General features: G+C 36.2%; 1 protein-coding gene across 5 annotated transcripts in view; it reads right to left on the reverse strand.

The window, feature by feature from the left end:
* Positions 1-9,782: 9,782 nt before the first annotated feature.
* The window catches only part of LOC117372131 (CREB3 regulatory factor-like), a 50,698-nt gene continuing 41,757 nt past the window's right edge, over positions 9,783-18,723 (reverse strand). For 4 of the 5 annotated variants that reach the window (XM_055224173.1, XM_055224178.1, XM_033967887.2 and 1 more), the window contains 3 exons: positions 16,013-16,086; positions 12,624-12,752; positions 9,784-11,779 (listed from right to left, as the gene is read on the reverse strand). In XM_055224173.1, the coding sequence (XP_055080148.1) occupies positions 11,664-11,779; positions 12,624-12,752; positions 16,013-16,086 (319 nt within the window). In that variant the 3' untranslated portion in view covers positions 9,784-11,663. Of the gene's footprint in view, positions 11,780-12,623; positions 12,753-16,012; positions 16,087-18,723 lie in introns of all 5 variants that reach the window. The other variant, XM_055224182.1, reaches the window with a different exon arrangement.

Raw genomic sequence — 18,723 nt, forward strand, 5'->3', positions numbered from 1 at the left:
GGAAAACGTGCAATCAATGATTGTAACTACCGACACCTGGTTTGATAGGGCGCCCTGGAGTATTTATCATAAAAAAAACAAAACATTCTTTCTATTCATATACTTATAATAATAATGTAAATGTATGGGGACTTGTACAGCATATTTTCTTTCTAATTAAAATGTATAACTTTATAATTTTCCATTCAATTATGCATAAAAAACTGCACCAAAACCAATTTTTATTTTAAAAATATACTTTAATACAACAGCTGCATATAAATATTAAAATATACATTATACAGGTGTACAGTACACTCACACAAAACCAAAATAATATTAGGCTTCTATTTGTACGGCACTTCTTGAAATTATTATTTTTTTGTCCTATTTTTTGTAATTACTGACAGAGTACATACAAGCGTTAATGCAGGTCCAAAGAAAATCTATTACAATGGTGTAGTATTGTGGTTACTGAGACAAACAGGAAAAGACTGTACAATATTTGACAAATGGCAGAGGAATGTTCTGTATTTTTCCATTTTGTTTGGACAGATAAAAGCACAGCAAGATTGTAGTTTTAGACACTTTTCCAAAACATTTTTTTTTTTAATATCACACTTAAAAAAAAATCACTGCTCCTGCTTTTTATCTTTGATTCAAGACAGAAACGACTGACATGGGTTTTGGTTTCAGACACAGTTGGTGATTTTTTGATTCTCACACAAAACAAAATAAATATCTTAAAAAATTGCATTCATTTGTAGAGAATGGGGTTTTGGCCACACTCAAAAGTAATGCATTTTAAGGGAAAATACTGTGGCATGTAGCAATGAATTATTTAAGAAATCCTAGTTTCTAGTAGCTACCATTTCATATTTTTAACTTGAGTAATATCTTTTTCAAGTAACAGTACAATCAGTAGTAGAGCAACTTGCGTAAATTGTTTTACTCTTTCTGTTTAAAAAAAAAACAAAAAAAAAACATTGCAAATTTTATGAATCTTGTCTTCTTATCATTGGAAATACCAGAATGTATCCACTATTTTTATGTTGTGTTTTATGTCTGTTTACACTACAAAGCACAAATTTGCTGTCCAAACAGTTACTCTTTAAATTGTATTTCCATGAAATACATTTTACTATTGAGTACTTTATGGATTGCTACTTTTAATTTGTACTTGTATAATGTAATTTTAAAGTAACAGCACTACCAACTGAACTCAAATTCAAAATATTTTACACTCCTCTGAAAATTGGACTGTAAATTTTTGGGTCTTACATCCAACGTTTTGCGAAAAGGACAAAGAAGATACCAAAGCCATCCACTGGGGGTCGCTAACGGAACAAATGATTAACTGGTTTTTAAGTAATGCAATAATTTACTTGTGAACTAAATATTCATGGTTCAAGCTGGTCTGGGCACTAAAGCTTTATTATTGCAAGATAAGGGCAGTCATGCTAAAAGCAGCCTCCAGGGGTCAGTAAAGGAGCAACGTGAATATTCAGGGACAAATGAAATCAATCAATACCGGTAAAGTTTTAAAGGGATAATCCATGGTATTTGGAGCAGACAGGAGCAAGGCATCAAGGAACAACCCAGTGCGTAAACTGCAGTGGAATAATGGTTAGCCAACTCAATAAGAAACAGGCAAGTGACAGGTCAGATCTGTGAAGAGGCGAGCCCACTCACACTAAGAATGCATGTTTTTTGATTATTTAGCAGCAGTGTGGCATTAAACTCCTCTATCTTCAATTTAAACAGTTCCAGATGCTTCCAGCCTTGTTACGATATCAATATTTCAAACTTGATTTCGATACTAAGAAAATGGCTCAATACTCAATACCGATTATGAAACCACAATGAAGATAAACCGTCGTACTTTTTAGTAATAGAATGTAAATAATAGTACTTTCTTTATGTCACCATGAGGTTTTACACTAGTTTTGAAAATGACACTGTGCAAGCTCAAGCTGCAATATCGATATTAGCTCAAATGAAATACTTTCGATTAGTATCTGATTTTTGACCCTAGATGCTTCTATTGCCAAAAACGTAAGCGAGCTTGTACAAGGAAAAATGATATGTAATTGCTGGGTTTCAGGTGACATCACAACATTTTATAGGCCAATAGTATTTGATACAGATGGGAGCAGCTAAAATTAATGTTAAAATGCAGATTTTTGTTGTAATACAGTGAGTTCCAGTTGCTAATAGAAATCATCAGGTTCAACGTTTGTGCATTTGCTTTTTGAATATTGCATGGAAAAATACAATGTAATCAATATGGAAATCTGGCTCCTGTCCCCCATCTGAGAGTATGAGATCATCACATTATAGAATATGAAATCTATCAATAGCAGTCACACACAGTCATATACAGTGATTTACAGTAATAAACAGTGATAAACAGTTTATAGTGGAGCCATTTTAGGAGCCGGTCCTTTTGAAACTCTATTCCTGACTGGGACCAGGTCAGAGCGGTCCCACAAGTGTTGCTTTTCAAACCAGGATTATTCTATACTTCAAAGAGAGGTGGAGGGAGGGAGAGAGGGAGGAGCGTAGGAGAAAGAGAAAGCGAGAGATAGGGAGGGAGGGAGAGAGAGGAGAGAGAAGGAAGGAAAGAGAGAAGAGGAAAGAAGAAAGGGAGAGAGGAGAGGAGTCATTTTTCAAGTTAGGACAATTCTACACTTCAAAGAGAGAGGGAGGAAGAGAGGAGAGAGAAAAAGAGAGACACAGAGAGATATTAGGAGGTAGACAGAAAGAGAGGGTTGATTCAGTCCCCCAAAAAAGAAAAGCGAATGTCTTTCTCAAAAGCCTTTGTTTAGTGCTTGAGTTTGCTTTGTTTGAACTACTTGATACGTAATTACAACATACGTTTTTGTTTCTGACACCATACATCCCCTCCTACTTAAGAAATATATATTTTAGCATATTTTTACTTTACTTTTACTTTTCCAAAATAAGTTTTCTTGAATAAATAAAATGACAAAACTGATTTGAACTTTTGTGTTTGGTCCATATCTTCAGATCTGATTTAGTTTTCTCAGTTTTGTCCTCAATTCTTTGAAAATACCAGATTTTGTGCAATATTTAATGATTTGTTTTTATAATCACAATTACAACTTCATATTATCACTTACATCCCACAATTACTGAAGTAGTTTCTTCAAATACTTGGTACAACATATTAGTCCCCACATCTTTTGGAGACTCTACCCACTTTTGTATTATTATTATTATTATTATTATTATTATTATTATTATTATTATTATTATTATTATTATTATTATTATTATTATTATTATCAATAATAATCATCATAATAATCATAAGCATAATAATAATAACAATAATAGCTGCAGCACATAGATAAGAACAGGCCCGTGCATTATCCTCTTGAACTAAACTGTTAAGTCCTGTATATACTTGTTTGGTTGTTTGGTGGCGTTCTGGTTCATTTGTCTGAACAGAGGAAAGCATAAGTCTCCTTCAGCTTCAAAGCCCCGAGCGGAGACCCTGCGTAAACAAAGAGCTCGGAGGCTGTTCGTCGTCAGCGGAGAAAAACAAATAAAGTTTTGTTTGAACATGAGATCAGGCCCAAACACAGATACGGTTCATCACAAAGTCGCTCTGAGAGAAAGAGAGGGAGAGGAGAGAGAGGGAGGGAGGGAGGTGGAGAAAGAGCGGGGAAGAATGAGAGCGAGAAAGAGAAAGGGAGAGAAGCAGAATGAGAGAGGGGAATAAGAGAGGGAGGGGGAGACAGAAGAGGGGAGGAAGAAGGGGGGGGGGGTCATGATACACTGACTTTGATACCTCAGTGACGCTAAAACACAAATTTGTATACAGAATCAAATTTTCAACACAAAATATTAATAGTTTCTCTAAAGGTGAACTGCGTAACTTTTCTAGTAGAGGGTCTGCCACCTGCTCGTTTGCCTGTAATGTTCCACAATATGGCATTTCATTTATATATCCATAGAAACAATCAGATGATTCCAACAGGCCAGGCTGCAGGTCAGATCTGTGGAGAGGCTTACAGTAAGAATAAATGTTTTTCATGGTAACTGGTTAAATGCAAGAGGTTTAAAGCCAGTGTGGAACATTTCAGACAAAGCAATAACATCTTCATAAGACGGACCATAGACTAGAAAAGTTACATAGTGCACCTTTAAGAACATCTGACATGAGTAAAGATTTTTTCTCAATTAAAATGACAATATTGCATTTATTATCACTTTCTCTCACATCTGAGTCCCGAAAAAAACACATTTTTTGTAAAGTCACTGCTCTAATTCAGGACGTCAAAATTTATCCGTTCAAAGTATCCAGCCTGTTTTTCCTCAACTGGGAATTTCGGTCATTATGGATATGAGGTGTATCTTGTATTTCGGTCAGTGTAGTCACCCCACGGAGGCGGATAAACACTCTTTCTGGGAAACCAATTCAGGAATGTGGGACGAAAAAAAAGAGAGAAAGACATTGCAGCAGTTCCGAAAAAGCCCACCCCTCTCAATTAAAGGGAAAGACACCAAACAATGACTTCTTTATGGGACACGTAACAACAGTTTGCTGGTAGTTAAAGGTACACTATGTAACTTTTCTGGCGGGGTGTCCATGCACTACCTGCTTGTGTTTAAGGAGGTTATTGCTTTGCCCAGTGTCGTGCTTGTATTAAACTGCAGGTGTTTCTGATGCTCAAAATCACACTTAAAGCTCTTACTGTAAGCAGACTTGCCTATTCATAGATCTGACTTGTAACGTGTCCTACAGGTCAGATTGGGCCCAATGCACTTTCAAAGAAGATATGACATTTCTGATACTGAATAATATTGCTGATACATTGTTAAAGTGATTTTGTTGGATGAGACCAGACGGTTTCTTCTCAAGGTTAAAGAGGAGAGTGAGAGTACTAAGTGGGTGGGGATAAGAGTTCATTTTGAAACATGTATTTCACTCATGGCTTAAAATCTAATACAGTACAAGCTATTTGAGAAGTCAACTTAACATAATAGGGGGGTTTTAAGCGGTTTTGGCTGCTTTTAAGAACCAGATGGTATTTTGAGAACTATAAAAACCCCATTCTCTGGAGGAACAAAATGAACAAAATGCAACTGAACTTCTTTATCTGAAACTGGCATTTTTCCCGAAAACTCTACAACATGTGTTTAATCGCCAAGATATGTTTTTTTTTCCATGTAACTGGAGTGTTACAGCGCCATTCAGTAAGTCAATTTTAAAGCATTTCACTTTGAGGAAAGCCAGAGTACGCTCCTCACTAACCACACGTGTAAAATAGTCTATTGTAAAGTTTGTGTCAAAGTAATAATCACATCTGGAAACATAAGTGCAGTTCATTTTACAGCTAATAGAGGATGGAGAAGACCAGCGTCCCTTATAAGAAAATGTTGATTATTTTCTGAGAATTAAACAAAAATGTATATGTTTTGTTGTTAATGATAATTTTAAAGAAAGGAATACACATAGAAAGGGGTCAGTTAATGTCTACGTTATTGAGTAACTGCAAAAAAATGTGCAATTAATGCTCTATGTAACTTTTCTAGTGGGTTGTCTGCCAAATGTCTGACCCTAGTCCTTTAAATGTCTTTGTCTTAAATTTATTCTATTATTCTGCATTGTGGAACCTGCACGTTTCCATGGAGTTAAATAAGTTTAATGCCATTCTGTGAAGTTGTAGTTGTAACTATAGTGTGAACAATCTAAGTAGAGGACAAAATGTTAATGCAAAGCTCTGGTAATGTTTTTACAAAATCGTTCGTATTTGACTTTTTCACTATTTCTCTGCATGCCTGAACGTAGCATACAAACCTAACTCTATGCAAAAATGTCAGGCCGTAATTACCTTTTGATTTGAGAGACCGGAGACCACACTGTGCACTTTTGCCTCATAAACAGACTGTACATAAGTGTCCCATAGAGAAACATTGTATAAACTCAAGTTGTGCTTTGTCCCAAATCGTCTCCATTACAAACATCACAACTTAACCTCAACGAAGCGTGAACTGGAAATGTGAACATTAAAGGCCCACTATGCAATTTTTCTAGATTTGTTATTGCAGTACCTGTAATGTTCCATAGTACTGCATTCGACTTAATTGCTCAAAAACCTGCATCATTACAATGGGCAGGGTCACCTCTTCACAGATCTGACCTGTAACTTGGCCTAGGGTCCAATAATATCTCAGGGTGGTGAATCCTCCACCAGAAAAGTTACATAGTGCACCTTTAAAAAGACTTTGATTTTTATTTATTTATTTTTTTTGACTATTTTAGATGTATTTACTTTGTGTACATGTTAAGTACATTTTCTCATTGGTATCTGTAATCCATGAAGCTCCTCTGTGTTTTTAAAGCCCACACACCATTATCAGACTTGTTTTGTCTCGCTAAAATAAGAAAAAAAATATATAACTGAATTAAAATTATGATTTATTAATATAGGGATTTATATTTGCCATATCCTTGAAAATACCAAGACCGTGTCAAATGTATTTTAAAAAGATTTTATGATGTATGACATGGGACCTCCAACTCATTGTAACTCAGGTAGATATATATAGTGGTCTTACATGTTTGGGAAGAGTAAATGGGCTTTCCAGAGAAATAGTTTAAAAAAGGGTCTTGAGCAACATCTTGGAGCAGAGCCTAGAATGGATCATTAAGGAACTGAAAAATGAGAAATCAGCTGCCGACAAGCGCTGAACATCCTACTGAGCTCCCCCGGCTACTGTTTCCACATCAAGTTTAAGGAAAATATTTGGGCTGACTTTTAGTATGTGACAAGTGGAGTTTTATTTCCTCAAAGAAGGGCAGTGGGGGCAGTGGCCAAATACATATCTGACAGTGCAAAAAATGTAAAGGCAAACTTCTCATTTTCTTTTAAGCAGACAACTATATTAGTAAGATGTATTTACCTTGACATGTTCCGGCAGCTAGCTGTGAGCCACCGTCAGAACAGTCACCCATCTCACTGATAAGCTGCCTTGACTAAAAAGAAAAGAAGGAAAGAAAATAAGAAGCTACCTTGTAACTTCAAGACAAGATGAACGTTACAAAAGTAATATACAGGCAAAGTTTAGGTTTGATTTACAATGCATGACAAAAAACAGGTGAGATTTATTAAGGACCTTTGCATATCTTAAAAGTCTTGTATGTATGGAAAACAACTAAAATAAGTCTACCAATCTGAGAGCTGATTTATGAGTAAACTAAACTCCACTGTGGTATGCATGCATTAACTTGGCTTGATATGTGTAGCACTCATAACTGTGTAAAAAATTTAAGGAACTGTATGTAGCCTGTAGATACTACTTCCCGGTCCACAAATGCATAAAACGCTTCCCTCTGCACATTTTCACAAACAAGTCAAGTATTCGATTGTTCTCTATTATACTATTCGGAGAGTATCTTTCACTTTCAATATAAAATAACAACAATACAGAAACAGTTGGTGGTGTAGTGGGTTGAGTGTTGGATGAACATTCAACCCACTACACCAATTATTTATATATATATATATATATATATATATATATATATATATATATATATATATATATATATATATATATATATATATATATATATATATATATATATATATATATATATATATATATATATATATATATATATATATATATATATATATATATATATCTCCATTGCTCCTGTCTGTTTATATCCGTAGACTATCCCTTTAAGATGTCCCATAATTATACAGTCCCTCTGGCGCTGAGCTGCAGGCACTTCAAAAAGGCGTCATTTTACCACAAACTGCCCATTACCATCGGATACAGACGTTTAGATCAAAACCCAGTCAGAAGTCACTGCCTACACTGTAAAAATGACTTGAATTCAGAATAATAATCTTGATATGTAGTTTTATCTAGTTCTTATCTTTTTAGGTCTGGTCCTGACTCTGGTCTGGATTTAACGGAACTGTATGTAGCCTGTAAATACTACAATCATAACTGAACCTAGACTAAACCAGTGCCTAAACCAGCAGATAGAGGACACACACAAGTTTTTCTCATTCTGAGTATATGGACAGGTCAGGTCTCACTTGAAAGCTCAGAACCGTCAGAAGTGGCGCACTGAGCTGTTGAGGCTGCACTAGCACTGATTAATGATTGGTTGTGGGTGCAGACATTTAGGTAATGAGGATTGGATTTCAGAATTGAAACTGGCATCCCAAATGAGAGACTCATGTGAGGCCTATTCTGCTTTCTGATTGGATAATCATCATGAGAACCATAACACCAAAATGTTACGTACGGCTACTTTAAGTATGGACCCTGGTCTCGACTGTAGTTTAGACTCTAGACTCTGGTCTAGATTGGACTCAGGTATAAACTACAATTCAAATCAAATTGATACATTTGTAATTCAAGTCATTCTTACCACAGAGACATTATGTTTGCAGTGTTTTCATTGTAATTCATTTGCATTGCTATTTTTCCACATAAATTAGCACCAGAGCTATCAGAGAATAGACAAGTTTAAAAGGTGCCATTTTGTTTTGAAGGTGCTTGGTTGCTCTTTACCACAGTGCAAAAATCAAAGGGAACTATTTCTCTTGTCCGATTATATTTAGAGACCCTGGACATTTTGGTCTAGAACTCCAGCAAAAACACCATTGACGAAAAAAGGCAAATTTTTCATAAAACATGATGCCCACCATGTGAGCTGTGGCCATGACAACAAAAAACAACAAAATATGAACTTATTTGCTTTGTCTAGCTCTACAAATGTGTTTTTCTCTATCTGCAAGAAGTTAGGAAGGTGCGCTACATATTAAGACCAGGGGCAGAGCAGAGAGCAGCTACAGCATTAAGGATATTTGTAAATAAAAATAAAGCCAAAAAATACGTGCATTTGATATTAGCAGGTCCAAACTGAAATGTAGAGGGAGTAAAGAAGTAGAAAAAAGCTTTTTATAAGTGACACACGTCACATGTTCAGTGTTGATGATTTATGATGTTGTTATTTCTATTTGCTTTAATTCTATCATGTGATGTATAAATATGATGGGTATTTTTTGTCAGGATTACATTTGTGGAGTCATTTTATGCTATAAAAGAGTCACCATGATAGAACAAAATGTAAATAGATCTTGATGATTAAAAAAATACTTGATACTCTAGACCAATTTCTATACCACAATGACAATACACTGTGATTTTTAACACAAAATAAATAATAATAGTTATTTTTTTTAGTAGTTCTAGATTAGGATATATAACTGTTCAGTAAAAGCCCAATTTTACCTACTCAAATCCAGTTTTGATCCCTGTTTTTGCCGTTTTTTTTTTTAATGTTATACGTGTAGTACATTTGACCTGAATAACATTTTATAACAATAACAATGTGCAGAGGAATTAATTGCAATGTTAAAAGGATTGGCTGAATCTGAACAGTCGACTGGCACTAGTCAATACTGTAGAACATTTTGGGCCCAGTTTAGACTACAGAAATAAAATAACATTTAATGATATTTAAAATATAAGGTGCATCAATAAATACAAATATTTGTAGTACAGTAATATTAAGAGATATGTGCAAAGTCAAGTGGATTTGTAAAATTGTAAATGGAAAGAAAAATCCTATGGAAATGGAGGTGCAATTTGCAATTAATAATTTATATTTAGGCTGGTTATGTTTGTTTGTTGCTCTTAAAGATTAGTTAACTTCATGACTACAACATGGTTAAAGCGTAAGAAATTTAATCATAAACAAACAAATAAAATAAATAAAATGTAATAAAAATCTGATCATTACATACAATAACTTCAGTTTGGACCGCATGTACGTGCTATAATTATAAGTAAACACAAGAATATAACAAATTATTGAACTCACAATTCTTAGATTTTTAAAATGAAATAAAATCTAAATGTTTGGCAGCATAGAAGCATTGACTTTTTGGTCTTTGCATGGTTCAGCAGTGTTGATTTTCTTTGGTCATTTTGAATTAAGGTGCATTTTGACTTTTGTTCATATGTGATGGTGAAAAGTATAAACTCTATGGGAATAATACACACTGTAAAAATATCAGAACATCTGACAATGACTTGTATCCAGAATTGAATCTTGATTAATTAGATTGCCTTGCCAAACTGATTATAATGCGTTTCTTTCAAACAAATTTTGAGCCAATTTAGAAAGTTTATTTTAAATCAATTATCTTATCCCATTGGCACAAGATTATGGTGCAAAAGTAGAAATATATTTGAAGAAAGTCAAATAAATAAAACAAAGATCAAATATAAATTTTTTACTTATACAAAATATAATACAAATCTAATATTTTGAATGGCATTTCGATATGAGATTTTTGATAACTGTTCAAATGAGTATTAGTTTCAGTACCAGTTTTAACACTGATTAGTGTCTGGGTTTTGCTTTTGTAGTAAGTGAAATATAAAAACATTGGCTCCACACTAGTCAAAACTATTTTCAAAATTAATATTGTGAATGCAAGTCATTTCATTATTATTTTTGCAGTGTAACAGTAAATTAAAGCCTTCCTCACGGTAACAGCTGGAGTTATGTTTCATGTCACTTGTCATTTCACGTGCCTATGTGACCCGGATGGTATGCAGCGCGTCGCTATAGGAGCCGGACAGGGAACACTGGAGCCTTTGTTTCCCATTGGCCTGCTCTCCTTCGTACTTCCTTATTTGTGTTTTTGTTCCTTTTTATCCTCAAATGCACTCAACGCTGCCCTCTGCTCTTTTCTCACTATTACAGCCTACGCAGGGATGTCAAGATGTCACATTTTTGTTGAACTTTCTATGTTTTTATGTTTGAGTTATTGTCATGGATGAATCATAGCAACTTTCAAGTATATCAATATTGCCACATTTTATTTAGTTACACTTGAATTGTTTGTTCCGTTTTGTCAGTTGCCAAGCTGTTTGACCGAGTCTTATAAAAATGTTTACAATGTAATGTACTGTTATTGATTAGATAAATGGTGCTGTAGCCTTAAGCATGTAGTGATGAGCCCAATATGGATTCTACAGTCACATTTTTTTTTTCAAATTAATTCCTCTAAACATGGAAAAGATATTGTGATAAGTCTATTATATTTTAGTTTTTTATTTTATTTTATTTTATTTTTATTTCCCCTTCTGAAACACTTTTTTCCATAGATCTCATTCAGATACTCCAATGGTTCATAAAATGCAGCTGGCCTTAAATGTAAACACCTATTTTACCTATTATGACCTATTATGCTTGATTCTCTGTAAATAATAATAAAATTACAGTCTAACTTTGACTTTTATAACTGTAATTTTTAGCAAAAATGTTAAATCCTGACATCCCTGTACCTACTTTCTCTCCCCTGGCTGGCAACTACGACCAATCTTTACAAAACAGTGCAATGTCTATTCTCATATTAGGCACAATGGGGTACAGCACAGACGTTAAAGGAGTAGAGTACTATGTTACACCCAGGCACACACACAAAACACGCATAACGACAAAATACAAAGATGTTAGCATTAGCAGCAGCTCTGGCCTCGTCGCGTTTGGGATCGAGAGAAAATTAGCCAGAGATTTTTCCTCCCGTTTTGCTATGAAAAGATGGATGCCTCTTGGATGAACCAGGAGTTTTACCAGTCTGGTTCAGAGGAGGGGGGGAGAGGACCAAGGTTTATCCTGCTGAAGAGTCCTCTCCCTGGGCAGGATCTTTCTGTTGGACCTGGCCTCCAGCGCTGGCAGCAAGGATCCTCTGAACAAAGTCTTTGGTCCGACCAGCGACTAGCGGGCCTGTATGGGGAGCAATGATGAAAGTGAACTGCATGGTCTGTAATGGTTAGCTGAAATTAAGAATATTGAAAAACAGCAAAGAACAAAATATCTATTTCCTTCTGAGAACAACTGCAATGCAAATGTGTATTCCACTATGCGACTTTTCTGATGGAGAGTTCACTACCGGCATGGCTCCATGGAGATGTTATTGCTTTGCCTGGAATGTCCACAATACAGCATTAAATTGAATCTTGTATCTATTCAATTCCTGGTATTTTGGTGGTAAAAGAACCTTAAAATAACATGCATTTTTTTCTGTTAACTGGCTCCCCCCTTCATAGATGAGACCTGCAATTTGGCTTGGCGGAGTCACCTGCCTATCTATCTCCATGGGGACAGATAAATTTAGTTCTATACCGTAACATAAAGTTGTAACATCTCTATGGACACAACCAGTATTAGAGAAAAGTTAGATAGAATAACCACCAGAAAAAAGTGCTCTATGTAACTTTTCAAATGGGCATTTAACTTATTGCTAAAGTAGAAAAAAGGAAATACAAAAAAAAAAGCATCCCTTGGCCAGTTGGCGTTGGAACAGTTGGAACATTCAAGACAAGTCCTCTCTCTACGGAGTCTAACGTGTGTGCTGTGACCAAAACCCTAAGCCGCCCTTCAGCACAGACGTACCAGACTTCTAATGGTACTCAATTTCCAGCACTACTTACTTACTTTGACTTCAACCGCAGTAGAAAGTAATTATCGCCACTTGAGGCTACTTTAAGAGTACAGCTGTTGCATAAGTGTCTCTGTCCCTTAATACTGTACATTTATATCTGAACACCTCCATTATGGTGTTATTTACCGCTGGACTGTCTTAGGATGTCTTCCAGTCTCTGCGTCATGCCCCTCTGGTCGCTCTCATCCTCCTCGCTGCTCTCCACTCGCCGTCGTATCACTTCTTTAATCCGCAACAGCGCACTCAGCAGGAGCTCTGTGCATTCAAACACATTACACAAGGATATTATAGACCAATGATACAACAGCATCAAGTCTAGACTTGCGGGGCTAAACGCATACACTTAAATCAATAGGATTATGTAAGTTTGAGTGTTGTATAAGGATATTATATTAGGTCAAAGCTGTGTTCACTCTTGCGGAATAACATCAAAATTGGGATGTCTGTGTAATCCCTCTGTCATCCAGGTATGATCCATAGTAAAAGAAACTATGGATCATACCTGGATGACAAGTTGTTGGAGTGAAGATGCTTCGCCGCTCTTTCAAGCCGCTTCTTCAGTTCTGGTCAGATTGCTGAAACTAACAACCTTTTTTTTTACTATCAAAACTGGGATTAAACTGGGACTATACCTGGGACTAAACAGGACTAAAACAAGACTAAACCAGGAATTAAACCAAGATTAAAGTATGACAAAACTAGGACTTGAAGATGGCTACATACCAGGTTTTAGGATATGTTCACACTTGCACATACAACGTCAAAATTGGGATGGAATTGGGACAAAACCAGGACAGGAACAGGACCAAACAAACCAAGTCTACATCAAGACTAAACAGTGATCAAACCAGGACAAACCCAGGACAGCTATTATATTCCTAGTAATCAAAAAAGTTAGTAAAAAACATTATAAATTGACACTAGTGCAAGTGTTTGCCCATCAACTCTGGGGTTATTGGTTGGAACCCCACCCAAGCACATACTGCCTTTTATGGGATGCATGCAAGTTCAAGAATTTGATTATATTCTAATTTTAGACGGAGGGCGATTTACTTATTTGAAAGAAATCTACATTTTGATTTATGTTATTTTAGGGTGCATTTGGGCCTGTTCAAGCCCAGTTGAGTCTTGATCTAGCCCTGTGCCTCTGTTCTAATCCTGGTTTAGTTCTGGCATAGTCCACATTTAGTCCCTGTTAAGTCCCAATTTTGAAGTGTTATGCATGTAAGTGTGAACGTACTATAGAGATTCCATCAAAATACGTATTACTCTTATCTATATCTATATCTATATCAATCTATCTTGGCTTTCAACAGAAAACAATCATGAAGCATAATGCAATTAAAACTGGTGCTAACAGACACAACTTTGAACTTTGAGCCCATTTTTGTTTCATGTGGATAAGTTAAATACTTACAGACTTATTAACTTTTTTCACAGTTAATATTCTGCCATATCATTTTGACCAGCTCTCCTCCTGAATGTAAAACTATGGACTATGGAATTAGAAAGTAGCCTATAATAATAATCAGCCTAATAAGTTACATATATTGAATAGATAAACCTAAGCACTTAGACCCTGGAGATTAAGGAAGAGAATGAATAACTGCTTAGAAAAATATCAGCTCCACTTCCCTTAACCTTGAGTGCATATGAGTAGTGTGGTCATAATGTTCTGTTTGGTCAGTTTAACTTTCAACCAGCAGGAAATGGCACATATATAGAGTCATGAGGAGGTAATTGTTCCTTAGGAGTGACAGTGAAAACAAGGAAGTTTGGCTGCACAAGGTCAAGTGTGAGAATGCGTCTCTATCACAGTGTGGGGATCGGTCAAATCAGGTCCTTTTTATCAGTAACATAATTTAAAGTTCAGATATGGGTTTTAAAGGTTATAGTTGTGCTGTCACTTTTTCGGTGGAGGGTCTGCCACCTGCTTGTCTCCATGGAGAGGTTATTACTGTGAGGAATGTTCCACACTACAGAATTATTCAATTACAGATGTTTTTGTAAAAAAAAACAAAAAAAAAACAAAACATGCATTCTTACTGTGAATGGACTCATCTCTCCACAGATCTGATCTAGTGGCTTCACTTGTTTGTCACTTGTGTTTAGAAGTTTAATGCCATAGTGTGGAGCATTCCAGGCAAAGCACTTTTTTTTTTACACTTTTAAGATTAGGGTTCGTAAGCAATGTAATGTCTCCAAAGAAACATAGAAACCCAACGCACGTGTGTGTATGTGTGTGTGTGTGTATGTCTGTGTGTGTGTCGGGGGGGGGGTGTCTGTGCGTGTGTGTTTGTGTGTCGGTGTGTGTCTGTGCATGTGTCTGTGTTTGTGTCTGTGCGTGTGTCTATGTCTGTGCGTGTGTTTGTGTGTCTGTGTGTGTGTCTTTGCGTGTGCCGGGGTGTGTTTGTGCGTGTGTTGGGGTGTGTCTGTGTGTGTGTCGGTGCGTGTGTCTGTGTGTGTCTGTGCGTGTGTGTGTGTTGGAATCAAAATGGAAATTCCTGAATTTGAATCAACAATGAAATGACCAGGAACGTCAGGAATGCACACGAGCCGAGGGAACCAGAGGCTAAAGCAGGACAGAGACCGGAGCTGCACTGGGTCAAATGCAAACATGACAAATGACAATGCAGAACATTGTACACTTATGACCAACCCTTTCTAGGGCTGCACAATATATCACAAATGAAATCACAGTTTGAGCTGTTGTTATGATCAAATCACAAGGGCTGCACTTTATTTACAGAACAGAATGTCCTCTGCAAAGAACAAAATATCCTTTTTTATAGAAAATGTTTGTAAATGTAGTTTTGACCTCTAGGAACAAATTCTAAAACACATGGGATTCTTGGAGAAGTTTATCTGTTCATATTTCAGCCCTCTCATAAATGTCAATGCTCTTGGAGTTTCCAGATTCCTACTTTTTAACCAAATCTAACTGCAATATTGTACAAAAAAAAATCACAATAATATTGTTCCCCTGTGGCTCTAATGTGTTAAATTGTTTTAGATCAATATTGTGATTTAAAATGTCCAAATGAATGATCCACACGTTACAGATTATATTGTATATACATGCCTACCTTCAGTTATGTTTTAGTGCTAAGCTTCTTATTTTATAGTGATTATTTTTCTGTCAGTGCACCTTCTGTCAAATGTATGATAGTTTTTTTTTACTCAAAATGTCTTTAGTTGACCCTAATGCCCTAATGTTTTTTGAGGTAGCTGAAACTGGAGTAGTGGAAGGAAAATTTCACAAACACGAAGAGAAGATGCAAACTCCAGACAAAAAGGCCCTGTGTGATCTATGAGTTAAACCAGGTCTTAACAAACTGGGACAGGATCTGAGCAACTCACGGGGTGCATTCTGGGTTTCTTTGATCTAGACCGGAATTTATTAAACCTATGTTGAAAGTCTTGTTTTAACACCCAATACATGTTTTAATTACAGAAATATTTTAATCAAAAATGCAATTCACGATTCTGTCCAGCAGCAAAAGTAAAGCACTGACCATATTCTTGATTGAGTCCCCAGAGTTTAATCTTGTTGGCTTCATGTTGTGCCTTCTTCTTGAGTCTGCACGCTCTGGGGAAAAAACATGAGAAACATCAGAAAAAATACCTCTTTCATTTGAAAGAAATCTACTTATTTTTCTCACTGACCCCTTGCTCATATTTTCACTACTATACTTTACAAATTTGTGATGAAATCTGATTGACTGTCCTCCCACACTTCTTCTTCCGCATGGTAGCTTTTGACATAGTGACTCTAACTACACTCTCGTTTTTGGTGTTTTTGAGGTCAGAAGAAATGAATCAATATATGGTGGTGAAATATTTATGCTATGAACCATTTTCTCAAAGCTGTGAATCAGCTCAATACAAATGAATTATACTCTAGGGTCAAAAGGATCGGAAAGGAAACCACTCTCCCTTTTTCATCTCTAAAAACATTGGACTGCAGCCAGGAATAGTGGCAAATTAATACAGTGGTGAGGAGGGATGTTTTGCATAACCTTACGGCTGCAAATTGGATGACATTCAAAAACACATTGATTAATTTATACAATATCTGTACAGCAATGGAAGGAATGTAATGGGATTTTATTGGCTCCATCGGTGATTTTTTTAGACTGATACTTAAAGATTCACTACCTTTTTGTAGGAGGGTAGGCCACCTGCTTGTGTCCATGTATGTTATTATTATTATTAATCTGACTTTAATATTCCACATTATAGCATTAAGCTTATATATCTTGCATTTGCTCAGCTACAGATGTTCTATTGTTCAAAAATACTAGATACTGTGAACGCCTCTTCACAGATATAACGTGTAACTTGGCCTGTTGACATTACCTGCTTGTCTCCATAGATGGATATTAGTTTAATGTCTGTGGAACATTACAGGGAAACACTATCATCTCCATGGGGACAAGCAGGTAACACACCCTGCACCAGAAAGTTACATGGTGCACCTTTAAGACAGGAAAATATAATTATATTGAATTTGTGTGTCCTTTTGCTTAGCTTTCCTTATTGGTTGTTTTACATTGATAGTAATGGGCAAAATGTGTCTATAAATTTGGCATTTTTTGATAATTTACTATGACTTTCTAAATCTGTATTGGTTGCATGTTTACACAATCGTTTGATCCAAAAGTTATTAAAATGCCTGTGCTTGATATTCCCCATGTATTTGAGCAAAATGTGTCTTTCCCCAGTATATTGTATGAGCAGCTCTTGAGATCAGAATAAGTCTGGGATGTGTCTGCATCTAATTATAAAGTCTGAGAATCAGAAAGTGTGCAGCTAGCATGCTAGTTACTGTTAGCATTACCGTGAACGCAAAACTCCGCAGTGGTCTCTGAAATTTGTGAAATGCACTCATAAACTCAACCGCTGAAAATGAACTACCGGTAGTCCTGTTTTTCAAGGTTTTAAGACAGTGAAAATCAAATACAGCCCTTTGAAGATGCACTATGTAACTTTAGGGTGGAGGGTCCACCACCTACTTAAAAACAGCAATCATTACCCCGACCTACAAAACAGGACATAAACAACTACAGACCAATCAGTATTCTCCCAGCCATCTCCAAAACCCTGGAGAAGACCATTGTTGATTGGCTCACACAATATCTAGAAGAAGAAGCTCTACTCCATCCCATGCAGTTTGGCTTTCGAGCTAATTATTCAACGGAAACAGCTTGCTGTCAGCTCATTGAAACAATAAAATCAAACTTGGACAATGGAGGAATTGTAGGCGCTACCTTCTTAGACCTAAGAAAAGCGTTTGACACTGTTAGCCATCCGATTCTTCTGTCTAAACTAACAAGTTACAACCTGTCTGCAAATACCTTGGCTTGGATCAGATCATATCTATCAAATCGCCTCCAATGTGTTCGGATCAACAATACTATATCTGGGACTAACTCCTCCAACATCGGACTTCCACAAGGATCAAACATCGGCCCTCTTTTATTTTCCCTCTATATAAACGACTTGCCATCTGTGTGCAATGATGTGAACGTTCAGATGTACGCAGATGACACAGTTGTTTATACATGGGGAAAAAACCCAGAGGAAGTAGCCAATAAACTCACCACTGCAATGGACAAAATAGCACTATGGCTTACAAACTCATGTCTCACTCTAAATGTACAAAAAACTGCCACAATGTATTTTACAAATAAAAGTAAAAAAATAGTTCTTCCCAAAAGTCATTGTGCACGGTCAAGCAATCCAAAACGTCTCTGAGTATAAATACCTTGGCATTACACTGGATCCTACACTAACTTTTAAAAACATATAAAACAAATGTGTGAAATATCATATAAAAACCTTCAAAAGTATAAGAAACTCATTAACCCTGGAAGCATCACATACATTTTTCAACGCCATGATTATGTCCCAGTTCCATTACTGTATACTCTGCTGGTCACAAGCAAACAAATCAAAGCAAAACCCCCTACAATCCCTCCACAAACAAGCATTAAAAATATTAGACAGAAAACCTCGACACCATCACCACTTCCATATCCTACAGAAATATAAACTGTTGAACTTGGAGAATTTACAAAAGCAAGCATCACTCCGGCTGGTCCACAAAATACTAAATAATTCTGCCCCTACACCGCTCAGACACTTTGTCCAGTGCGCATCCACCGTCTCCTCCAGAACCACACGAGCTTCCACCACCGGACAATGTAACCCAAAACGGAAAACT

This window comes from Periophthalmus magnuspinnatus, chromosome 1 (genome assembly GCF_009829125.3).
Source record: "Periophthalmus magnuspinnatus isolate fPerMag1 chromosome 1, fPerMag1.2.pri, whole genome shotgun sequence".
NCBI classification, from domain to species: Eukaryota; Metazoa; Chordata; class Actinopteri; order Gobiiformes; family Gobiidae; genus Periophthalmus; species Periophthalmus magnuspinnatus.